The 27429-nt window shown below is 38.8% G+C and overlaps 1 protein-coding gene across 8 annotated transcripts in view; it reads left to right on the top strand.

Moving 5' to 3' along the window:
* Nucleotides 1-27429, top strand: part of LOC131682614 (probable serine/threonine-protein kinase nek3) — a 293923-nt gene that overhangs the window by 40239 nt on the left and 226255 nt on the right. For all 8 annotated transcript variants that reach the window (XM_058964235.1, XM_058964238.1, XM_058964243.1 and 5 more), the window contains exon 2: nt 10534-10771. In XM_058964235.1, the coding sequence (XP_058820218.1) occupies nt 10731-10771 (41 nt within the window). In that variant the 5' untranslated portion in view covers nt 10534-10730. The remainder of the gene's footprint in view (nt 1-10533; nt 10772-27429) is intronic.

The following is a 27429-nucleotide window of genomic DNA, read 5'->3' as shown; positions in this document are numbered from 1 at the left end:
AAAACAACGAAGATAGTTTTCGTCGACGCGTTGAGATTTAAGTGCAGTCATGTGTGCTTCAATGCAGATGAAGTGATAACGGCATTGGTAAAAGCTTGCGATGTTACCAGACCAAGGTGCAGTCGCCATCCAGACTTTTTGTAGAACTCGATTGCTGACCAAGGTGCAAGTAGCCTCCGAACCAGGAGTAGAATGCAGAGAATCCACAAAGACGCTGAAAGAGCAGCTCTAAGACAAGCGTATACACCGCGCTTAACAAGGAAATCGAACTCAGTTAGAAAGCCTGCTGTGAGAAGCAAGAAGGCGGACGGTACCTTAAGCAAGTTGGCATATTAGTGGAATAACGCTGTAAACGGTAGATGGACCCGTCGACTAATTCCACACGGAAAACATTTATTCCCAAAATCGTGAATAAAGGGCCATGAATTCTGGAACAATCACGATTTTACGTTACGAAACCGGGACCATGAACAAAAATCTTGTCTTTTATAACTATGCTCAATTTTCTTGCAGTAACTTTATAAACTTTGTTCATGAAACCAAAGATTGATTCATGGTTTTATTTATGTAATTAAGAACATTAGTTCACAAAACCAAAGCAGTATGGATACTTTTTCGTGAACTATTTTACGAAACTAGAAATTTTATCAATGAATCCATTCAATTCTCACGAACTAAGTCATGATTACTAATATATTAGTCACGATTCAACAGCCATGCTTGTGAACTGGGTCACGAAATCATAAAACATTATTCAGGTATTCGTAAACTGGATCAAGATGCCTAGTACAAAATAACGACAGACCATTCGTGCTCGTGAAAAAAATCGCGAAATACTATTTATGGGTTCGGGAACTGGTTCATAATTCCTAGTACATGATTTACGATCCATCTTACGTGATTGTGATATTTAGAAGAAATCATAAAGTAAGCTCAAGAATAATAAATCACGATAACGTGTACATAAAAAACGAAAATCGTGAATAAGATCCTGAAATGATAAACAGAAATTACATAAAAATAATTATCAAAAATCGTGCCTAAAATCCTGAATTCATGATCATAAATCACACAACTCGTGACTAAAATATCACGATAACGTGATAGAAATTACCAAAATCGTGACTGAGATCTTGAAACATAAACATAAATCACATTACATTAGAAATCATGAACATAAATTACTCTACTCATGACTAAAGATATCAACAGAAATTACCTAAATCGTGATTAATACCCTGAAATCATGAACATAAATCATTCTACCCGTACAGAAAAATCCGACAGAAAACTTATGACGGTAACATGATGAGAATTTACGTAAATCGCGAAAAAGCTCCCGAAATCATGAACATCGTTTAATTGTCGACTGTATTCTCAAATTATGAATAATAACAAAAACTAAACATGTCCCGGGAACAACCACAGTAACTCAACCAAACATTCGTATGTAACGCCATGTCTTCGGGGCAATCTAGTTTCCAAATGCCAGGTTCATTATTCGTAATTTCAAGAACTTGATCACGGTTTTCGTAAACCGTTCAGTTCGCGAAATATTGATCTTTTTTCGTGAATTTATGTCGGATTTTTTTTATGCTTGTATCTGCTTTTTTCGGTAAATTTAAGATGAAAACTATGAAATTTAAAAACGGATAGGTTATGAATTTAGAACAGAAAACTAGGGCTAGTAAAGCTCATGTGTACATGATCCAAAGGAAATGTGAACAATTCTTTGCTCTCTGCTGGAGTTGGGCGTTCCAAGTCTACCACATGGTCGTTGATAGAACATAACTTACTTATCATCATGTTTTATCACCAACGCCGGCGGTTGTAATAAATGGAAGGTAGCCCACAACCGGGGACACTCTCCACTAATATAACAATTAGTTGGGAAATTACTAAAAAAAATCCATGTTCACTTCGGAAGAACACGAATGAGCTCTTTATTAGAAAGCAGCGTAGAGAAAATAGACGGTGTTGTGCTTAGAACCCTGCAACTCACGAACCGAACCGAAACTATGAAAATCCGCTCATTTGCCATATTGTTGATATCTCCTAGGTGAAAAATATGTGCATAAATAAAAAAAACGTAGCACAATTTAATTTAAAATCATTCTATGTTTGAGATAGGTTTAATTTGTATCGAAATTGGCCAATATATAATCATTCCGCAAATTAACCAAACTTCTCTATAAACTACGTGACTTCTCGTCTCGAGCAGAACTACTTAGTAGGCTCATCTTCTTACCTGGAACCCGGTAGCTCGTATACATGCTTTCAGTGCTATCGATTGTACGCTCCTCAGAGTATGAAAAAGCAAGCATCTTTCATGTTGCATTATCTTGCTATCATAACGAAACAACTTTTGCACTGACAAAGCAAGCAAGTTGGTATCGGTATGTCAACTAACCATGGTGATATATCGTTTTTCGCATCCACTTGTATTTTTCTCTTCTTTTTTCTTAGCTGATATGTTACCTTTGTTTGCTACTTTTATCGCTTGGTCATCTTTTTGTTTGGTTTCCCCTTCAGTTCCTCCGATGAATGCAGCTAGATGATTGCCACTTGTATCGCTCCGGCCGGGAAAGCTGAAAGTGCCAGTCTCATTTTTCATCCCTTCCCCTCACCCCTGGCAGTATCTTTTACCCGAGTCATCGTTTCGCGCATGGGCATCACAGTTTCACGCTACACCGGAGAGGAAATTATGATGTACACTGGTAGGTGATTGATTTCACGCCATTTTCACAGTCAATGAACTGCTGCGCAACATACCTTTAGTCAGGGAGAATAGCCGGTCCACATTCGAATTTGGGCCATTATGTACGTCATTGTCGGACTATTTTACAAAAATGTCAGACATTTACATTCTAGACAATAAGCATTTTCAGCATTTTTACTCGCCGGATTAAGCATAGTACAAGATAGAAAACACGCTTTATTATTTTTCCGAATGCTTTTTCCTCCAGATTCCTTACTTCGGCCAGCATATTTACGTATATATGGATATAACAAAACTTTTGCCATTTTCTACCCAGTTTTCGAGAACATCTTTTTTCCGCCGCGGACTATTCACGAAACAAAAAGCAAACCATCGTTCAAGATATACAACAACAGCAAGAAGTTCTCTTCAAGGATAAAATCGAGCGGAGTTCGGCAGGCGGGAAATGTAGCAGACAACAATTGGGCTAATTTCTTTGGACAACTTCCCTCCTGGTTTATCATCGACAGACGTGCTGCTCGGGGATCTTCCGTCTTTTTTTCTCGTTTCGAGTAAGCTTCCAACGAAAGAACAGCTGTAGCTATTGCACAGAAAGAATAACTACTCGCTATTATGCCCTCCGAAGAAGACACCACCCAGAAATGCACTAAAAGGAAAACATTTTCCTCTTTCGAAGATAAATACTTCTCTTTCCGAAATCTAGATAAGTGTATTTTAACCAGCTAGCGCCACTGGCATTCTGCAATTAATTTCCAAAAGTTGTGAGTCTTTATTCCACCAATGACACTTATGAGACGGCGAGAGGGTTTTATTACTTAACAATGTTGCATTTGGGTAAATTTATTTATTATATTGCGATTTAGCTCTACTAAGAATGCAGATTGAGAACCGACAACGTCTAAAACAGATTGATATTTATACAATGAACAAAATTTCGCTACTCCTTAATGCCAGTTGAATAATAGTTTCCTTATTCGAGTGTGTATATTGTGTTCAGCACGGATACTAATGAGAAGTCGAAAGCATCAGTTTCCCAATTATTAACAAGACAGTGAACGATTAAACGTTAGCTCATCGTGTTGGAAATATTTCTCATATTCGATACATGGCGAATACCTTCCACAATCCTCATCAAGTTTTTATATCCGAGCTGGACTGTCATAAATATGTTAATAGACAGATTATAAGCACCGTCGTTGGTCAGCTTTCAACGGAAAAACACCCACCCAAGTATCAGGGACCATCCGTTTACTCCACGAAACCATCGCAGTGGCAAAATGTATCATCATACCACCGAAACTACTTACTAACATCGAAATGGTTCTGTGTGGTCCATGCGGATTAGTGTGAAGTTGGTCAGATATTTATGCGATTGCGAGGGGAAAGTGCAGAGTTGTCGTAGTTACATCACTTCCCTATACCGGAGCGATTGGGAGGCCAGCAGAAGAGAAACAAATTGGCACGGGATTTGCAAACTCCATCGGTCAGTACGCAGTAAACAACTGTTTAGCCAAATGAAATTGCCAACAATAATTTAATTAGCGCTCCAATGGCCACAACTGGGCTAACGAGGGCTGGCAAACTGTCCGCTGTGTGGGGTAATTCGTTCTGTCTGCTATGCGGCATGTAAATTGGAATAACTTTTACTGCTCTAGATTGACCACCAGTCTAGCGGCGGATAAGTAATTTGGAACTAATTGAACGTGCAGATAGGTCACCAATCTGGCATTTCAGCACCATGACCGATGATAACTGCATCGATATGATTGAATGATAACATGAATATTTCACGGCAGGACATCAAAATCGAAATGAAATTTTGATGATAGGCTAGCCAGTTGATATTTGCGAAGCTCAAGATTATTTTATTGGTACGAGCACAAGTAGAAAAGGTTCAAAATCATTTTTGGTTCGATTTTAGAGGTCTAGCCTTAGAGTTTTTGAAAAAAAATCTTTAGAAAAATCACGAACCCTTTATGTGCGGGTTTGAGAATCGAATCCAGATGAGCAACGTACAAGGCAATTTACCAACAACGCCAATATCTGCCCCATCTCAAAACAAACTTATTTTAGTTTACGATACAGGAAAAAAAACAGAAAAAAAAGAAATAAATAGAAATCCATTAATGTTAAATGGAAGATAACACTTAGAAGATGAAAGGAAAAAAATCATTGAAAGTGTTTTGAAATATAACATAAAAACATTAAAGCTTCCCTACCCCAAAAACTCTTACACGATTGCGCTGGTAGTAAGAATTATTAACTATTGGATTGCTGCTGGCTTGTGCTTGCCCCAAGCAGCTTTCTAGAAACGACAACGTACGTGAAAGTACACACAAACCCAATTTTCGGAACCTTCTTCAACCTCCACAACCCATCAGCTATATGACCAGAGAGTGATATATGCCAATTTCGCCGCCATGAGCATCTACCAAATTGGGTCTAGTGGAACGTCGACGTCGATTATGATGGCTTGTCGTGAACCATTATAAACCAGTATATCTGAGTGATCATGACTCGATACGAGCATTCTTTAGAGCCGGAATAGGCAGGTATTGGAAGTTCGGCACAATTTCATCCGAAAGACTACGTTACAACGCCAACAATTGGGGCAAAATTGAAGCAATGCTATTGTGACCCTCAGTGTAGGCTGCGCATTAGAGTGACAGGAAAAAATAGACCCCTATCGGCCCACCCCTGAGTCGATTTCTAGTCCCACCAGCAAATCGGACAAGTCTAGCTACCGGACCAACGTGCCTGAAGTTTGTATGAGATTTTTCGACAATTTACATGGAGAAAACCCACTAACTCGCATTTTTGCCGCTTGGTGGCACTGTATGCATCGTATTGTCACTGTAGGTGAAAATAAGAAAGATAATTTAATTGTCTACAACTTTGTCGAAGACTGCTAGTGAATCTGGCTTTGTTAAAAGAAGTTATTAAACTTTTAGCGAAGTGATGTCTGAGTCAGTTTTCCATAGGGCCTAGCAGTGCATGCTTGTGCATCAGTACTCGATTCACACGAACTAAACATTTTTGTGAAATAACCGTTAGATTTAGCTCAATAGTATGTTCAGAAGAATTGTAGTAAATAATAGGAGTCATGTTTTGGTTAGAACATTTTAGTTCCACATTGTACCGCATAGAGGGCGCCAACACTAACTTTTCAACGGAGAGAGATAGAAATTAGGTGTCTTCCACAAAGTTGTAGAACAGGCATTTTGCAATAATTCTCCCGAACATCTCGATATTCTATCTCTCTCCGTTGACAAGTTAGTATAGGCGCCCTCTATGCGGTTACAGTTGGAACTAAAATTTTCAAGCCAAAACATAACCCGTATTATATGGTATAATTCTTTTGAACATACTATTGAGCTAAACCTAACGGTTATTTCACAAAAATGTATAGTTCGTGGGAATCGAGTACTGATACACAACCATGCACTGCTAGGCCCTATGGAAAACTGACTCAGACATCACTTCGTTAAAATTTTAATAACTTCTTTTAATAAAGCCGGATTTACTAGCAGTCTTCGACAAAGTGGTAGACAATTAAATTATCTTTCTTTTTTTCACGTACCGTGATAATACGATGCATATACACTCAGGTTTTTTTTTACGCGGGGGATACAAGCCGCGTAAATGAAAACCGCGTAAATGAAAACCGCGTAAATTTCAAAATCCACGTAAATGAAAACCGCGTAAATTTCAAAATCCGCGTAAATGAAAACCGCGTAAATTTCAAAATCCGCGTAAAAAAAAAACCGCGTAAAAAAATACCGCGCAAAAAAAAACCGCGTAAAAAAAAACTTGAGTGTAGTGCCATCTAGCGACAAAAATGCGAGTTAGTGGGTTTTCTCCATGTAAATTGTCGAAGAATCCCATACAAACTTCAGGCACGTTGGTCCGGTAGCTAGACTTGTCCGATTTGCTTCAAATTTGGTGCAAGAACTCCTAGTGGGACTAGGAATCGAATCAGGGGTGGGCCGATTGAGTTTTCAAAAAAAATTTATTTTTCTGGGCAGTCTACTGCGCATGCTAGTACGCGGCAGCCTACCATGTGTTGCCGATGGTCTTGTGCGGAGACTGACACATCCGGTAGGTATCCCCGTCTTCTTAGTGCCAAACATAACTCCTGCAATTCCTCGTTGGCATTATCCTACCATAGATGGCAATCATATCGGCTTCGATCACTGCAGAGAGTTCATTTCGCCTGAGCCACAGGTTAAATGCAGACTTGTAGACATACGGTTGTTCCAACTGGTGGGGCTGGGCACCGTGCACAGCTGTCGGCATCCATACTGCAATCTTTTCCTCCACAATCTGTAGATTGCAGTTAAAGATGTAGTCCGCTTGCGCTAGGTGAAGTGTACTATAGTTGCTTGATATACTTCATGTCGGTTGACAGTATCCATGCAGTATTCTCATAGCCTTCAAACCTGGGTTATGCATAGTGCCTGTATGTCGTACATGCCAAGGTATAGTCCCTCTTCATTCAGTGACAATGCGAACCTGTCTAGTGCCGACTAAAGATGGCGCATTCCTACTTGGCCAAACTTCATCCTCAATTTTCAGTCAAAATTCTCAAAGTTGACTCCAGGTGATGACTTCGGAACTGAAGGACAATACGGGGACAGCAAGCGAGTTGATTACTCCGAGTTTTTACCCGCTTTCAGATACAGTTCACTCAACTCAAGATCTTTACTCACACCTTGAGATTGTTGTGAATCCAGGAGAGTTATCAGAATCTGAGATACTTTCGTCGAACTCGTAACCATCAACCGTCGACCAATAGCCCTAATATCACCTCAACAGATTGGCATTTCGCCATTGGTTCTTTTGGTTAAAGGTTTCAGCGTGAAAAAATCACTTTTTTGCGATTTTTTTTAGAACTTTGCGTGAAGCAAATTTATCAAAATTTTTGTACATTATAGTGCATCATTTCAATAACACTTTGTAATTTTTCTATGCAAAAATATCGACAAACGATTCGGTGACGAAGGTTTTTGTAAAACGTCTCTGAAAAAACTGATTTGCGGTGTTACCTGTATTTCAAAAACTACTTAACCGATTTCTTTCAAACTTTGTATACATATTCTATGTTAAAAATACCTACCCCTACGTCGAGTTTTTGGAATAATTTTTCATTTAAGGGGGTGTTTACTCTTAAAAAGGTGGAATTTTTCGTGAAAAATAGTAATTTTTATTAAAAATGATTAAAGAACCCTCCTAATTGAAAATTTATCTCAAAAACTCAACGTAGGGGTTAGGTATTTACTTCTCTTTCGAAGCGTGACCTAAGATTTCTCTCGCATCAAAAAAATCTCATCGACCTCGGCTGGGATTGAACTCAGACCAACTAGGATGAGCGGCGGTCACGCTTACCACTCAACCACCGGCGCCTTCACAACATTCTTGACAGACACAGCGTTACTTCTGGCGAGTAGCCCATGGCTGCTACCTCCGTCCATTCATAACGGTAGCCTCCGTAAAGCTTGCTGTCTCACTTTCAGCACCAGGTCAGCTGTAGTTCGTGTGCACTTATTGTGCGATCGCTTGCCCAAAATTCTTCGTGAACGTAACGTAGCGACCACCTCATCTATGTTACTCCGAATTCCGAAGGGCCTTAGCCAAACCCCTACGTCCTTGTCAAACCATTGGACCGTCTGAAGTAGGCATCAAGCGCCTCATTCATTACGGTTACCTCAAGTTTGAGAGGCTGTACTCTCAAAGTACATGCTTCAGGAATTCCAATAAGAAATACAAGGCACTTCAATTTAATTTTCACAATGTTTTAGTATGTGTGTGTGAGTATGAGGATACGGATGGCCGGCCGGCGAAGACGGGATCTGCTGCTAGTTGGGTTTGCTGATACGATGGTCTCTCGGAGTTGATCGTCGGGCGGAAGGATCGACAATCGATATCGACGCTATGGCGTTTGCTTTGGTGGGTGACTAGTATTCATTACGTTCACCGATGCTCGAAATAGATACTGGTGCTATTCTACATCTAGGCTATATTATGGCAGTTAGCTCAACGATCTGTTGGTTAATCGAGTTTATGGACACAGTTTTGTTTTTAGGTATATGGCGTACGGAGACGATTTTGTGAACAATTTCTAGAACAGGAATGATAAATCATGACCAATATACCAAATCGGGAACTGTTGCATAAGGCAGAGATGGGTGCGTGAAAAATATTTCAAGTTTCGTGAAATAGTTCATTGACAAAAAATCACGATTTCGTGAACGATTTACGAAATTAGACACCAAGTTCATGAAACTATTGATAATAAATCTCGTATTCATAAAACTATTTGTGTTTTCAAAAACTAGTTCGCATATATGATATATATGGCATTATATTTCAATGTTTAGCTAAGTTATTGTGGTTGTGCCATGCTTAGTTTTTGGTATGATTCTTGTTCATAATTTGATATTTTATTCATGAGTTTACTATCGGATTTCTGGCAGAGTAGCGTGATTTATATTCATGATTTCAGAACCTTAGTCACAATCTACATAATTTATATTCAAGTTATCGCGATATTTTAGTTGCAAGTAGTGTGATTTGTGTTCATGATTTTATGAGCTTAGTCACGATTTTTTTATATTTTATTCAAGAGTAGTGTGGTTTATGTTTATGATTTCAGGATCTTGGTCACGATTTTCGTAATTTATATGTACGTTTTCATGATATATTCTTGAGCTCACTTTCGAATTTGACACGTGGAGTACTGTAATTCATTTTCATGATATCAGCAGTTTTATCGTGATATTCGTAATTTCTCTTTGTCTTATCTTGATATGCTATTTTTAATTACTGTCGGATTTTTATCGGAGTAACGTGACGATATGAAATGAATCATAAAAGTGTGACTGATTAGTAGTATTAGATACGAACACGATTTGTTGGCTCTATAATGTATTTTTGATGCTCATTGAAGTGTTCTGTCCAGACATCACATTGAACCTTATCAAATGAATAACGATTTTCGAACTCCTTATAGTTTTCTACTAATAGTACTAGTCGCTAGCAGCTAGACATAACTATATGATATTTCATGAAAAAACCCAATTTTTGTGAAATAGTTAACGTAAAATTTCATGACCATGTGCAGAATTGCTTGAAATTATAAGTAATTGGTGACAGCTTTTTAATGCCACAAACACTCATGATCGTGAATCATGTACTAGGAATCATGTACCAGTTCACAAAAACATGAACAATATTTCATGATTTTGTACACTATTTCACGGGCACGCTTGGTCAGACATAACTTTCATGAACCAGTTCACGTTTCCATGAATAAGATTTCCTGAATTTCCTGATTTGCGAACACTTTTTTCCGTGTGATAACTAATGGATTTTGAGTCACAGAGCGGAAATGAGCTTTATTTTCCGTATCTTAATTTTAACCTGCAACATATTTCGATTCGCTTAATCTTGTGAATATTAGTGTTAATGGTTCCTTCCTAATACATATTGAGTATTTCTAATTGAATTATAGGGATTAAACAGTGAAATTACGTTTTATTGCGGTATTTCCCTAAATATGTCAAAGCAGCAAAATATGCCTAATAGTCGCCTATTTGTAAAACCCTGCTTAATATACCACCTCATCTCATTAAAATGAGATAAATCCTCATTTTTTCAATTCAAAACTCAAATAACCAGAAATTAATAAATCTTGTCTTACCAAAGAAGTATTTTCGCCATATTTACAAGTAAAAACTTTTCTCAAGCAGCAATAGCAATCATAACAATCGCACTCATCAAATTGTATTTTATATTTGTTTCTCCCCCCTTCGCAGCACTTGTTCTATTGTGCATCTACCGGCCTTGGCAGTTCGGACAGATTTCAGATTGGACTGGCTCCAGAAACCGACATAAATAGCACGTCGACCGCAAAAACAACGCCATAATTACGGAACGATAAAGCGAAGCCAACGCCACCAATACTGTCCCCAACAATTCACCTTGCGGGTACCTGCCTAGTTGCGATTCCGCAATGGCCAAAGCCGATTCGATCCAGAATGGAATCAAGACAGAGTGAGTACAATTTTACTGTTTCCAATTAAGAACTTTTTCCACCCATTTGTTAGCCCCCGGCACACGATTCTGGTATGTCAATATGAAAAGTTTACCATCCAACTAATGAATATCGGGACAACAAGCAAAGTGAGATAGGGAACATTTCGTTGAATTAATTTTTGATTTATTTATCTTTGGATGAATACCAAAAGTATATTTTATCCGAAAACATATTTTGATACAAATAATCTTGTAAATATTAGTGTTAAATAGTTCCTTCTCAATACATACTTAAAGTTTCTGTTTGAATTACTGGAACTAAACAATGAACTTGATTGTTTTGACTAAATTCTTCAGGCTATTTGTTATTTGATAATTCGAGCGTTTTTTTGACGCTGGATCTAATCAACGAGGCATGAATTGGGGGTGGATTAACCACCGTGTTAAGTGGGCTATGATTCGATTTCCACACCTTCCATATTTTTGTCGTTTCGTACCAAAGTTTTGTTCGCATACTTCTCGGTTTTGTTTGTATTGAAATGGGCCTAGTGTAGGTGTCATCGCTTTGTTATACCTCGTCAAACCAAAATTAATTATTTCGTTCCAAAGAAATTGTCAATCTCAACTCGCAACCGGCCGGAATAATCATTTCCGTCAATCTAATTAGCAATCTGATGGTTTCAATTCAAGCGTATTTATCTTTCGGTTCGGCATCTCAACCGATGTTGTGGTTATTTAAGCGTGCTGATTGGTTATTTAAATTGTGAAATAACCCTAAAATTAATGGAAATTGGGTTCTCATTCTTCATTCATCAATATGTTCGGGAAGCATCTTAGCATCGTTGAAGAATCATGATCAAAATAAAAATATATTTTTTAATTTATTTGGATTGTGGGTTCCAAGCCATGCTGTTTACGTTATGTAAGGTAAAACAGCTCTCATTTTGTGTAATTGAACCTTTCTCCTCGAGGGCAAACTAATATCCCATTTTACTTTCAATATAAATTAGAAAATATCTATTAATTAGTTATTCACTTCAGCACATTTTAATATAGGTAAGTACCGTTTTTGCATATATACTGTTGGGTAGAACCCGTGATTTTGGGAAACCCTAGCTATATGGCACATTGGTCTTGAGGTTTTAAAAATATTGTGGTTTGCACTAAAATCTCGAGAAATAATATTAACACTTAGTTCAGTATAGCCCCAGGCCGTTTACGAGCCAACTTGCCCTGAAATTGAAACAACTGAACAGTTTTATCAGTTTCCGAACATTACCCCGCAAACCAATATTTTCGCATGACTGGCCATCCACCAGTTTCGCGAAACGTCTTTCTTTATCTAACTACAAAAACTAATTATGAATATTTTTTACCTAAATCATGTGACTAATTTATTGCATGAAAAAACAGATTCACCATTTTCACAACTCTATCCAAGGCTTCTATTTGATGATCTAGAGTAGATTAGGATACTTGGTGGCGCGCTATTTTGAATGAAAGTAGCGACGAAGTACTGCTTGATAAGTTTCTCGCGCTGTGATGATTCTGGTGTTTTATTGTCACGAGTAGCATTCACAATATCAAATGGTGAAAACTCCCGCTGTGGAGTGTTCAGTGTAATGTATCTACCAGAACAGGATTGTTACCCACTTAACGGTAAATTTGCGCTTTGCATTTATATTACGCTGCCCAACATTTCACGTGATGCGATAAAACATATAAGATAATAATTAATGTTTCGGAATGTCCTCCAAAGACACAGTTACTTATCCGCTTAAGGAAACTGTCGACAATGGACATCAGTTCCTGAACAGATATTGTACTCCAAGCTCTTGCAGGGCGGGCGAATAACGTGGGTTGTATAGTTAGTACTACCCCTACAAAAATAACCGAGACCAAGTGCACCAGCAGCAGCCAGTGAGGCCATACTGAGCACAAGCAACGAAAGACCAATGGGACGCCAAGGAAAGCTATGGTTTCAGGTACACACGCGGAAATCTTGCTTAGCACAAGAAGATCAGCTGTCTGGGTTGCCTAAAGTGATGACGCAAACAATCAATAAGCTCTACGAATTCATGATATGCAAGGGCAACGTGCACGGACAGAGCAGGGATTTAGTGATCAGCATCAAATCCACCGTAGTAGTAGCCGCCGAATGCAAATAGATGGCGCTATTGGAGAAAGCTGAAAACGCTAAAGAAGCACTTAAGACCACGGAGGCAGCGAAGGCAGAAGCCTATGAGACGCCGAAGAGTGGCCGGTATTCCCGTCCGGTTAAAGGATAAGTGAAACACCAGGAGAGGAGGAGAAACCGAAGAAACTCAAAAAGGTCGTGAATGACAGCGAAACAACCAACAAGTGGAAAGTGGATGGCGGACCGTAGAAGCCATAGAAGAGAGAAGGACAAAATAAAAGGAAAAGGATGAAAGGAAGAAAAAGGACCTTTCACTGCGTCATGAGAGGTATAAGTGAGACGCACTAGTCGTCAAAGCAAACGACGGTGTGAAGTACGCTGCGGGCACTGTGGGATTGCAGACAATCCCAAGCTAAAGGAGCTGGCGGAGAACGTAGAAAGAACTAGGCGCACCCAGAAAGATAATATGCTGTTCGCGCTGAAGAAGGATCCATTGATCAAAAGCTCAACGTATCGGGAACTCATGGCAGAAGCGGTTTGAGGAGAAGCGAACGTGAGAGCTTCATCTCAAAAAGCAGTGGTCGAGTACTGGAATCCTGACAAGATCTCAAGGAGAAAGAGCAGATGGCAATCTAGTTGAGGAAAGCATATAGTGGCTTACAGCAGCGATATGCTTATCGCCAGCCGCAGCCAACAATCTGATGTTGACCGGTAAGATCAAAATCGGATGATCATTACGATTGATCCCCAAAAGCTACTAAACAAACGGAGAAGTGTTACAGGTGCCTGGGTTTCGGTCATCAAGCAAGAAACTATAAAGGCCCGGACAGATCTGACCTGTGCAGAAAATGTGAGGACCCTTCTCATTTCTGGAGACTGCCCAATGCAGCCGAAGTGCATGCTCTGCACAAAGGCGAGCGGAAAGGACCACATGACGGGAGACTACTTATGCCCATAGTACAGAAAAGCGAAAGCAGGTCAATGATGATGGAGATAACCCAGCTCAATCTCAATCATTGCGACATTACACATCAACTATTGTGGCAGTCAACGACAGAAACGAATGGCAACGCTGCAATTATTACAGAGCCGCATCGTGTTCCTCCAGATAACGGAAATGGGTGGTGGATAGTGCAGGGATGCCGGTAATCCAAGTGATGGGTGGTTCCCCTGTCCAAGAGGTGGTGGATAGCAGACACGAAGGCTTAGTGAGTATGTAGCAGTTATGCTCCACTACGGTAGAGACCAGAGCAGTACAATCCGATGCTGAACGCACTAATCGACTCGTTTGTCGGACGAACGCCAGTTGTTGTAGGAGGAGTTAACGCTTGGACCTTGAAGCCGGAGTAGACTAGATCTAGTTGGGTACCAGTTGGGTAGTATGTGACGCAGCACCGCGTTCGGGTTATCGGAGACGCCAGTGAACTGGACGCCAGGCTCCACCGGAATTTCTGACCAACGTCAACACGTAACGAGATTCGTCGCCGGGGACTATATCGAGTCGACCGCGTCGAACAGCCAGCGGCGGGTCGTTGGGGTACCAGTGAACCGGAAGCCCCACATTCAATCGCTGGACAGACCACGGCACCTACTGTCTGGCCCGTTGTGTAGGCTAGGTCAACCGCCGGGGACTAGTTCGAGTAAATCGAAAAAGATTTTAGTACAAAGGGAGATAAATGGCTCACGAAAACAAGTATTGGGATCGGCATAAATTCACCACCGAGGAATTCACAGTGGGTTGGATACTGGGAGCTAATGCGCTCACTAAACAGACATCAGTACCGAGAGAAATTCCGTCGCCGGGAAACTCTCAGTAGAAGTAGGGTAGTGTCACCACCGGATAGTATCCAAGTGTATCTCAATAAAGCTGGGAACTAAAAGGCCCAAGAAAGCGGATATTGATGTCGGGAGAAATTACTGCGTCGAGGAACTCTCAGTCAGGTGAGCTCACCGCCGGAGACTGTCCGAGTACATCGTAGTGAGGCTGGAGACTGAAAGACTCACAGAAATAGGAGATAAACGGCTCATTCACCAGCTAAACGGCTCACTGATACGAGAGCTAAATTGGCTACATAAATAATGGAGACGAAAACAAGAGAAGAACTAAATGGCTCCATGATCGAGCCATTTCATAGACCAAGTGATGGTCCAAAACAGCTGCGAAAAACTTATGAGTGAAAGAAAGAGGTGCTTTCGTCGCATAACGCGATTCCCCACGAAGTAATATCATGAGGCGGTTAGGCACGAAAGTGAGTCGTGAGTCCCACACAGTGTCAATACACTGCAGGCCAGGCTTTTGAATCTGTTTAAACCTTACCATAAAGAAGCACGAAATATGCGCGTGTGCACTGCAAGTTATGTGAATGTAATACAAGCGTGTGTATTGCGAAAATGCAACAAATCCCTAGAAATATACCCCTCACTCTATGCTTACCCAGAAGATCCAACCGGAACAGAAGCCAGGATTCTGGCTGGTTCTACTTAGTATCCCGGCTCCAGTGACACAACCTAGCCTAATTAAAATCAGTCGTGCCACTGGAGCCGAATACTAACTAGAACCAGCCACAAGTCCGACTGAACTACTGAATATTTTCTTGTTAGGAAACACTTTGCCACTGCGACCGCTATTCAGGCTATCTTTTGTGGCTTACTACTGAGTTAAAAATGTTACACCGACCATGGGATTTTGCCAGGCTTACCTTCAGATAATTTAGCGAAGTGGGTGGAGTAGTCAATCGGGCGGAGTAGTCAATCGGCTTTAAATTAAAGATGTTTGATGACCATTCTCCTTTGGTCGAATATCTCGGAAAAAGTTTACTACACAGTTCCAAAATCTATCTAAGCTATCACCCATCTCGGATGAAATAAATCATCCTAGTACAAGGGGTTTCAAAAATACATTACATAAATAACGCTAGTTGTGTTTAATATCGTTGATCCACCAAACATTTCTAATGAATGCTGCAAACTTTATTAATATAATGCGACATGTAGATAGAGCTTCACAACAGCCACAAGTTTGCATAAAGTTTCCTGGGGAGACATGACTAACATAAAAGATTTGTATCTTTTCAAGCCACTTTTCATCAGAATTTCAGCAATATGTATTTAGCAAAACTTTACCAAGAGAAGAGGGTAGTGAGATTGTGGGATTTCACTATTCTTCCCATTTAAGTGAGATCCCAAATTCAAAAGTAACACCAAAGAGGACGAAAAGTTGGGTGTCATCGTTAAATTTGCATAATACACGAGGTAGGTTTAGCGTTGGCTCCGGTTGGTGGAAAAGTTTTTTTTCTTTCCATCGCAGTAGCTTCCTTTCCGGCAAGTGTAACCTGCTGTGGTAAGTGCGGGAATTTGATTGAGTTTTGTTAATTATTTTCAAAGTTTTCGTACATTCAAAGTATAAGCGCCAATGTCTGCTTTCGACCATTTGCATAATACTTAAGTGGGTCCAGATTACTAATGGATTTCGAGTCTCAGAGCGGAAGTGTAATTTTTGCAGCACACCAAGGAAGAGGCGTCGAATTTAAAATTTCAGATTTCGGTATCGCCCGTATTCACCGAGACGGCTACCGTTCGCCAAAAATTGTTCCGACCATGGCCAACAGATGCAGAGGCCCCGATTGGCGATGGCAGTAAAGCACCCGCCTGGGAACATTGCACATGCAAGCACCTACTGTCTATACCTAGGTTGCATCAGAAGTAGTGGTGATGCAGAGCTAACGAAATTAGGAGCTGCTGGTCGGTCTCTCTACAGTATGTATATTCTCCGTTTTCCCCATGTACAACACCGTTGGATCGTATGCTGGCGTAAAATAAATTGCACTTTTCTTAAATTACTACAATTTTCTGCATCTAATGGCAAACGACGACGGTCTGAGAAGTGGTTGTTGCACGAATCGCATGACTAAAGTAATCGCCACGCGTTCCGTGCCACTTTGGACATAGCTGCTGCTGAATGGCTGCTTCTGACGCGAACGGCAATAAGGGCTGATAGTAGTGCCTTTTGGCGGCACAGTCGATATCGATTTATGTGTATATTGAAGCCTCGGCCCGTTCCAGACGCTAATGTTTTACTCGTGAAATGTAATCAATACGTCTGAAGTGTTTTATTTTCCCTTTTGGTCTCCCGTTTCCGTCCAGCTTGTTAGAACCGGCCGGCTTACGACGGAGTTGCCCCTCCGTCAGACCTAAACCAGACGTACGGCCAACGACTTTATAATTAATGGGCTTTTGCGGATTGCCACAATGAAACCGACAGTGATTTGCCCCTTACGATCTAGATCATGGTTTCCCGTCTGTCGCCAACATTGCGTTGATGGCTTTTTTTAGCGTGTTTATAAAATAAATGCGAGAAAGACTGTGAGGTTGCCTCGGAGAAAGTATAACTTTATTGGCCATTAGCATCACATGAACCCTCATCTTGCGCCAACAATAATTGATGAGGCATTGATGGAGGGCGTATTAAAATAGTTATAACTGTATGAAGAGCTTTGGATTAGCAGTAGAGCCGAAGCTAGCTGTTTCTGCTCTCACTGCAGATAATATCTAGAATTTTGATTTTGTTCCTGTTCTTCTGCTTTTGTTGCAATGTCATCTTTTCCTCCAGTCCTTCACCGCTATTATAAGGAGCCTTGGTACTTCATTCCGACTTTGCATTTTATTCTTAGTAAACATTACAAATACAGATTTATTTAGTGCTACAGTCCTACTAGCCACTGAGAATCCTTTCTGACTGAGGCTCGAACATACGATGGCTAATGAGAACAGCACCTTTCACCCTGATCCGTCAGATCAGTGTATCAGACGGCACACCACGGAAAATACTGTACAAAAGTTAATAAGACAACAGCGTCTACACACTTAAAAATATTTACATCTCGCAAGATGCACATAAAAGGAGCGTCATAATTCATTTCAATTTACATTCAAGAACATGTAAAAATGCGTCTTGTTCTACATCAAAAGAGACACAATATTTTATTTCACATATCGAAACATGTCAAATCGTCGCTGTTGTGCTATCTTATGACAAACGCCATTTTGGGGTAAACTGAGTTAGATATGCAGCATTACTAATCTGAAAATTCCCTACAAAATGGCGTTTTCAGAATTTTGAAATTTTGCTTGGTTACTGAGTTATAGCGAAAAAAGTGAAGAGAAATTGTCAGTTTTTTGCTTTAAATCACTGTATCTTGGGATTCGCTTAAGTAATGTAGAAGTTTTAGATGTTTTACATTTCTTATAAAAGAAATGTATAGAATTCGCTCAAACTTTCAAGATTTTTTCCGAGGCCCGGAGGGCCGAGTCTTATATACCAATCGACTCAGCTCGACGATTTGGGACAATGTCTGTGTGTGTGTGTGTGTGTCTGTGTGTGTGTGTGTGTGTATGTAACGGACAAATTCTCATTCGTGTTTCTCAGCAATGGCTGAACCGATCTTATCCAAACCAATTTTAAATGAAAGAACTAAAAAACAGTATGAACGCTATTAATTTGTTTTTGATTCTGATGTTTAGTTTCCAAGATATGAATGTTTGAATGCGCAAAAATGGCGTTTTTTGCAGTTTTTTTAAATTATCTGCCGAAATTGACAATGTAGATTAACAATTTATATGTTTTTAGACAGCTTTAACGAATATCTTTCGAACAAGCTATAGATTGTTGAAATCGTACTATTATCAAAAGATATATTTAACATTAAATGCGGACGAAAGATTTTTATCATTTCCCATAGCCAGAAATATGACCAAAAACATGTAATCTATTATTAACGCCAAAACGGCTTATTTTAGGTCAATAGTATCTTCTGAGAATTTAATGGAGGCAATATGCCCTTTCTTTTGGTATTGTGCTTTTGCTGATTAATCCCCCTACGAGTGAGATATTTTCACAAATTTTTTTGGAAGTGATTATATCGAAATGATGCCTTCAGCAAATTTGTAGCTCTTACTTTTGCGAATAACGTTACTGAAGACTTCAAATATCTATTTTGAATACTTTAAAAGCTATGGCTTGTTGTTTGTTGATTACTCTTTGTCGCTTATTTATTGTTCAATATAGTAATAATCCATTGAAATAAGCCAAACATTATTTCGATAAAACGAATTTTGTATTTCATTTTACTATCTACAACCGCTAGAAATAATCACCGAACACTTCCAAGTTATCTGGAAGGAACTTGATAACTTATCAGTACAAAAATGTTCATTTGTGCGAACTTTCTGACTGCAATTTTGCTAACTTATAACCATCGGATCGATCTGAAACATATCGGAAAATGAGAAGCGAAATAAATAACTCCAAGCAACGGCGTAGCCAAGAGAAGGTTTTGGGGTTTAACACCATACAACCCCCCCCCCCCCCCCACAACACCCAAAAAAAAATTGGATTGAAGTTGAAAATTTATTGATGCAGACTGATTTAATTCAATATTACAATAACAATTATCTGATCCGTAGATTGATAACCTGTTGTTGTAAACATCATGAGGACTTTTGATAAATTGTCGGAATGGGGTCCTGATATGTAACTGATCTCTTGGTCTTGATTTCACAGTTGTCTAATAGCATCAATATCAAATTCCTGTCTGAAAACATTCCAATAGAAAATTCCAGAGTTCTGTAATCAATCATAATCCTCAGATTTATTTTCAAATTGATCTCGTTTTTGTAGAGATGTACTGTAATAAGGGTCTTTATTTAATAGGAAGCGAAGTTAAAATTGATTTAATTCTATGAAACATAGAACTGCTCAACAAAAAATGCATAAATTTCAACAATTGCTTAAAATGTTTTTGCCTTTCTCGTTCACCGGAGGACCGAGTGTCATATGCTAATCGACTCAGTTCGTCGAGATCGGAAAATGTCTGTGTGTATGTATGTCTGTATGTATGTGTGTGTATGTGTGTGTATGTGTGTATGTGGAAAAAATGTGACCTCTGTTAATCAGAGATGGCTGGATCGATTTGCACAAAGTTAGTCTCAAATGAAAGGTACAATCTTCCCATCGGCTGCTATTGAATTTTTTATTGATTGGACTTCCGGTTCCGGAGTTACGAGTTGAAGAGTGCAATCACACAACAAATTCCCATATAAACTGAAATGAAAAATTTTCAAAATCAAATTTGTATTTTTGATGCCAAATGACATTATAATGCATGAAACATTGAGATTTGATGTAAACTCGAAAAAATAACGTTTGACTAAAATTGATTTTTTTGGACTTTGGTACTTATTTGCTCTGTTACTATTTTCTGAAAAATTAATTTTGCATAATTTTAAAACTTCAAAAATTACGGTTTCTGAATTATGCCGTTTAGACATTAAGATCGATTTTCACCAAACCCCCACCAATTGTAAAATTGGTATTGTAAAAAAACGTAAGGGCGATACTTCAATGCTGATAGGTGGGACCGAAAAAGTAAACAATCGCCAAAGGGACTATATACTATACAATCATTTTGTCAATTTCAATAGCAAACACAAATTTTAATTTAATAATTTCAAATACTTCATGAAGTTTTGGGTTTCGATCACTGAATCATGCAATCTAGGATGTAAAAAACACAATAGTTCTAAATTGGAAATAAAACCAAGTCTGGAAATATGCACTGTTGATTTTCTTTGAATGCACTATGAGTCACAAGGGCGATTTTTCGGTACAAAAATCAATAACTCCCAAACCGTTCATTTTAGAGAAATTATGCTGAGAGAATATTTTTGGGGATTAAATTCGCTTTCTTTTAAAGTAAAATGTAGCTAGGGTGGTCCTCTCAAACATTCTTTTCGAAAAATTATTTTTCGAACAAAATGGTATAGCAAGGTACTTACTTCAGCAAAATTGTAGAAAAATGTTTTTCAGTTAACATTTTCAAATGAATTAAAGTTATAGCACTATCGGTTTTTATGTTATAATTATTTTTATTCTTTAACTTAGGGTGTTTCTGAAAAAGTCAGTTTTTTAACTATAACTTTTTAAATAGTTAGTCTATCTTCATACTCTCTATGAAGCAATTTTAGTACTTTTCATTGCGCATATTTCTGCTGAAGAATGTGAATCGATATCATTTTTCGTTATCGAGTTACGATCATTTTTTTTAAATAAAAATGATAGTTTTCAATGTCCTCTAACTCAGAAGGTTGCAAAAACTAGCAGCTAAATTTGTACTCTTTTGAAAGTGCATCAAAAATACTATAAAATATTTCAAAATCAAAGTCAGCATTTTTGCCCTTCGATGTCAAATATAAACAACAACACCACGAGTCGTGACAGTTTAATTGGTATCAATCTCATTCATGCATCGAATCGCAGTAGCCGACGACTGCTTTGATCAACGCGTGTAGTGCTTTGTATTATTAGTGCTGTTAAAATGGATAAAATAAAGTTGTTCGATCTCTGGAAAGTGGCCAAAGGTGAAAATAAAAATAAAATAAAAGTTGTGTTTGAGGAAATAATGAGATAATTTGATGTGGGACAAAATGAAAAAAATAAGTTCACTCAGAATGCAAAAGCTGTAACAATTAAAACATGTAAAAGGTTTGATCAATTTTGGAAAGACAGTAATCGAATTGAGACGAAAGTGCTCGATAAAAATTCGAAATATTTTGAGAAGCCGTTAACAGTTCCTACAAAAGATTCAAACTGCACTTCCTCCCAAACCAGCATTCACAGAAATTCGTCGCTTACTTAGAACAGAATGAAGGGTAATCCTTAATTCATTTGCTTTTTAAGGCAAAATGCGCTACATTTTATATTATGCCAACACTTCCATTACCAACAAGTTTCATGAGCGAACAAGGAGCTGAGGCTCGGAACGATCGACTGAGTCACGGTAGAAATTGTTCAAGAGTCGCGAACATGGAAGATGTTTTCTTTAGAGCAATGGACTCGTCTAATCCGGTTCTTGCAGTTAGAAGATCCCGATACAGTAAACGCACTGAAATAAGTTCAATATTAAATGAGTTAGCACTTTGAGAAAAGAGACACGATTCAGATAACTATAACGACGACGATGCTGATGATGTTGATGATTGTGATTATAATAATTATGAGGATGACGATGATAATAAAGTAGTTACGTAGAATAGTAAAATAAATATCTGTCTGAGCCTAACGTTTTCAATATTTGTGTACATATATTTGACAAGCTCAAAAAATCATTTAACAACTCGACTTTTTGATCTAGTAAAGCAGGTTCTAAATGGCAATGACCAGACCCTTAAAAACAGCCGTATGCTGATGTCATTTAATCATAATGTTGATGTCAACATTTTTCGCTGAATGACAAAAAAGCAAAAGTTGATTTTGAGATATTTTACAGTATTTTTGATGCACTTTCGAAAGAGTACATATTTAGCTGCTAGTTTTTGCAACCTTCTGAGTTAGAGGTCATTGAAAACTATCATTTTTATTTAAAAAAATGATCGTAATTCGATAACGAAAAATGATATCGATTCACATTCTCCAGCAGAAATATGCGCAATGAAAAGTACTAAAATTGCTTCATAGAGAGTATGAAGATAGACTAACTATTTAAAAAGTTATAGTTAAAAAACTGACTTTTTCAGAAAAACTAAAATGACACCCTAAGATAAAGAAGAAAAATAATTATAACATGAAAACCGATAATGCTATAATGCTATAACTTTGATGCATTTGAAAATGTTACTTGAAAAACATTTTTCTACAACTTTGCTGAAGTAAGTACCTTGCTACACCATTTAGTTCTAAACATAATTTTTCGAAAATAATGTTTGAGAGGACCACCCTAGCTACATTTTGCTTTAAAAGTAAGAAAATTTAATTTCCAAAAATATTCTCTCAGACATAATTTCTCTAAAATGAACGGTTTGGAAGTTATTGATTTTTGTACCGAAAAACCGCCCTTGTGACCCATAGTGGAATGGTGGGTTTTTTAAAGAAAAAGCGTTGATTTCTTAATTCTCAGTCGCGTTGGAAATTTGAGTAAAGTATAAACTTCAAATCGATTAAAAAAAAATCGATTTTTTTTGGCTCAGTACAATATACATAACCCCTTTAGAAAAATCAGTTTTCCCACCACAATGCATTGATTGAGGAATTTAGATATTTTATTAACAGAGCATTAGCAATAATTCGTTTGTATGTCTATTTTATGGGCCATTTTTTCGCCTTCCCATTGATTTGGTTTGAGATTTCTAGCACTGATGTTGTCCTATGCTGATTTGAGTGATTCTCTGAGTCCTGCCACTATCCCATGTAGTATGTGTTATCAAAAACATCGCGAAGCATCAAGTTCTAAATGTTCTCAAACGATATAATATCCGAAGAGAGTGATAAGAGTTATAAGAAATGTCTCATCACACTGTTAGGTGGATTAAAAGCGTTTTTATATGTAAAAATGTCTGAGGAACACAATGGCATAATAATTTTTAAAATAAAAATACATGTATAGCGAGAAATATGCAGTTTTACTTTTAAATTGGCAATATTTCATGTTTGGCAACACTGTAATTAAAAATTACTATTTTTTCTAGATTGCTTACTCAATTTCCTTCAAAATGCATCTCATCGATTGTTTTTAGGCCGAATAAAGCCGAAGATATTAATAAAAGTTAATAATTGTTCCTTTTTTCTATGGAAAATTTTCCATGCACAATTATGACACACCATACAAATTTTGCCATCAATACACACCTACGACACGTGTGAGTGCGACTTTTGTTTACATTTATAGTGAAAACTCGCAACATAGTCAACCGAACTTCATGATGTTTGAGAGTTTAATACAGAATAGATTGAAGCATTTGTTGTCTTCTTTGAATTGTTTTTACCATTTATAAGTTTCAAGATATTCAATCTCAAACTTTAAAAATCGTTTTTCTCGAAATGTGCTAAATGGCGCTTGTCATAAGATAGCACAACAGCGACGAAATTCCATTATTAAACAGCAAAATGCGTCGCAATGTTGTTTACGTCAAATGTAATTTTCATTTTTTCTGTGTGTTTTTCAAGAAAATCCAACATAGCAACAATTAAATCATAAACATTGCTTAGGCAGTAATGAATACTGAAACAATGCAATCTGTGCGCAGCTTTCTCGGTTGTGTAAACGAATGTGCATCATAACGTCCGGGACCTTAAGACGCACAACGAGTGCGTCAAAAGATCCAGGAACAAATCGACACACACACATCTTTCTTTGGGGCCTAAGATGCAAAGTACTCAAATTGAGTTTGAATATTTTACGATGTTTTTTCGAAATGTAGCTTTTATTGTAGGTAATTTTTTTTTTAATTTTGATTATAGAGGTTGTAACCTTAGGGTCATTCGCCTCTTTTCGGGTTAGAGAAATCTCTTTTGGAAAAATCTCTAACCCTATTTGCGGGGGTTGGGAATCGAGCCCAGGTGAGCTGCGTACAAGGCAATCGATTTACTCACTACGCTATGCCGTAAAATTATTTTTTGACAGTGTTAAACCATCTATGGTTAATGTGGGACGGTACGTATGGTTTGGTTCACTCTCCATTGTCGATTTGTCTGATTATGTCGTAACGGCTGAGTCAGGCAATTGATGTAGAACTGGCATATATGATAGAATAGAGGGTAACTTATTGTCTTGCGTGCAATTATATCCTTCCTAGGATTAATTGGTAACATTTTCCGGTGTTCGATTGGAGCATTCGATTCGATTCATTCGGGAGTTAAGATAGATTTGCCAACGCAAGTTAATCACCAATTCCATTTCATTCATTTTTAGCAATAAAACCGTTTGTTGGCATTTGTTTTTCAATTCATACGATACTATTTGCACCCGAACTTTATGTGTATAGTTTTTCTTCCACTTTTTGACGCAACTATCACATCAAAATATAATTTTTAATCGAAGCAACAGAAAAACAACACATCGCTTACATACCAAACTCTCCCATAATCGTTACATGTCTAAAAACTAAACAACGAATCAACAAATAATCGGAAAGTCAACCCACTGTTGAACTGAAACAATATTCATTGAGGACAAATCCATTAGAACACGACTTTATCGTAATTGTCCTTTGTTGGAGATTGCTACAGCATGTTAATTGTGATCGCAATGATTCCACATAACTACACTACCCTCAAACCTTCATTGAAAGCTACCACTCTAATCCTTTTCAACTTCCTTATCGTCCCGGTCCATCGAAGCTCGAAAGGAATGGCGGCTGGATCAAGCATCAATATTCATTATTACGTGCAAAATTCATTTCACAGCACTTTATAAGCCGACGAGGAACCAGACTACATCTTCCGATTCGGCAGTCGCAGCCGGAAGTGTCGATAAGGACTGCAAATTGATTTATGCCCTGTTGGATGCCATAGAGGATGAGAATCGCGTACTCGCTGGCAAAAGTTGCGAGGGGAGAAATATTTTATTGGAGCAATTTTTAAATCATGTAGCCATATTCGCGGCAACATTTACCACCAAAGGCAAGAGAAAAATGTTGGTAGGGTAAAAGCAATTTAGAACTGTGGAACGAATAAATTGGAAGATGTTAGCCTATCTTAATAAATTTTGGTTTGGCACGTGCAAAATATCATGCTGATGTGTTAAAATTATTTACTATCAAATTAGATTTATTGATACATTCAATCATGGAGTGTATATATTTTGTTTGATTTCAAGGACACGTCATTACACTGTCAAATAGAGACCAAGTCTAGTAATGATGTTATCTATAGGGGAATTATGGTTAAAACCGACCCTTTAAATTTGACCCTTTATCTGAGTTACCACAAAACCAGAATTCTTATTTGAAAGGTTTTTAACTATGCCTGTCTTTGTCAGTGATTCAAAAAATTAATTTCGTTAAAAATAACTGGTTGCACAGACATCGGTACCGTGAGAAATTCCGCCACATTCTGTAGTCCTTGACTGACGGCGAACATGGACAGGAGAGTGTGCGAGAAGTATACCCATAGCGATCACCAGGCGATTCGCTACCGCACTGGTCAAAGGAACCCTGCTACAGCACGGAGAAGGACGACCGGCAAGCTAAAGTGGAAGACGAAAGCCTTTAACAAAAAACTCTTTGTTGAGTCACTTTGGCGAACAGCGGAATCAAGTACGTTGATGCAGCTGATCTAACAAGAAGGATTGTGACGGCTTGTGACGTTACAATGCCACGAAAACTGGAGCCATTCAGTAGACGGCGTGCAGCATACTGGTTAAATGGCTCAGTAGCAGTACGCTACACGCTGCTTGTCTCAGAGCCAGAGGGTGTACAGAGAGCAAGATCGGAGAGTGAGAGTGGAGCGCAAGCGACATTTCGAGAAACTAGGGACACTTTAAAAAGCTTAGCAAGCTGTTTGCCCTAAGTAGTTGTACTGAGAAGTAGACGCTAATCACTGGCAAACACGTACTGAGTCGTCATGACGAAGATGAGAGTCCGTCGACACCAGCTGAAACATGCTCGGTAAGCTAAAGAGGGTCTCTTTCCGAAATACGATCCAACTACCTGATCACCGGCACTGTACGGCAAAGGAGAAGGAGCAAACACAGCCGAGTGGCAAGCGACTAACGACGAGCTCAAAGAAGCATCGAAGCGACTAAAATCAAAGAAAGCCCCCGGTTCGGATGGAATACCAGACGGGGCGCTGAAAGCTGCGATCCTGGCATATCCGGACATGTTCAGAATGCTACTGCAGAAGTGTTTAGATGATGGCAATTTCCCCGAAATGGAGAAGGTACAGAAGCTGGTGTTGCTGCGAAGTCAGGGAAGTAACCGAGCCATACAGCCTCGTATAGGCCGATGTCGCAGCGCTGCACAAAAGAATGAGCTACTTCCAGAGAGCTACTTCCAGAGTAAAATACTGCTGTACGAGACGAACGAAGGGCAAAATTCAATGCGAGGCGCAGCGGGCGTTCTAAAGGGCTTCATTCTCGGTTCAACTGTTTGGAACGGGATGTACGATGGGGTCTCAACACAGCGGCTGCCCGGGAAAGTGAAAATCGTGCGTTTCGCTGACTAACGGTGATAAGTGAGTCACTTGGAGAAGTGGAGGTGCCGGTGACGGAGACAATAGACGATCGAGAGCTGGATGAACGGAGTCAAGCTGCAAAGACATCACCACAAGACGGATGTGTTGTTGGTCAGCAACTGCAAAGCGGTTCAGCGGATAAAGATCACCGTCGAAGGGCACGTGTTTGCATCGAAGCATGCACTGAAGCAATTGGGAGTGGTAGTCGACGACCTGTTGAGCTTTAACAACCACGTTGATTACACCTGCGAAAAGTCGATCTGTTATCTAGTGTTTCGTCATCGATACTGCGATATGGGGTTCCAACCTGAAATGCGACGCTGAAAACCAAACGGAGCCTTGAAAAACTGAACAGGATGTTCTTGCTGGTGGTCGTACGATTGCAAACAGAACAATATCTTCGGAGGCAGTATGCGTTATCGCCGATATGATCCCCATCTGCATGACCCTGGCGGAGGATATCAAGTGCTACAATCAAGAAACGTTAGAAAGATTATGAGAATCGATTCGATGGTGACCTGGCAGCCGGAATGGTAC

This window comes from Topomyia yanbarensis, chromosome 2 (assembly GCF_030247195.1).
Source record: "Topomyia yanbarensis strain Yona2022 chromosome 2, ASM3024719v1, whole genome shotgun sequence".
Taxonomy (NCBI): Eukaryota; Metazoa; Arthropoda; class Insecta; order Diptera; family Culicidae; genus Topomyia; species Topomyia yanbarensis.
Note: the sequence above shows the minus strand (reverse complement) of the source record. Positions and strands in the feature narration are given on the sequence as shown.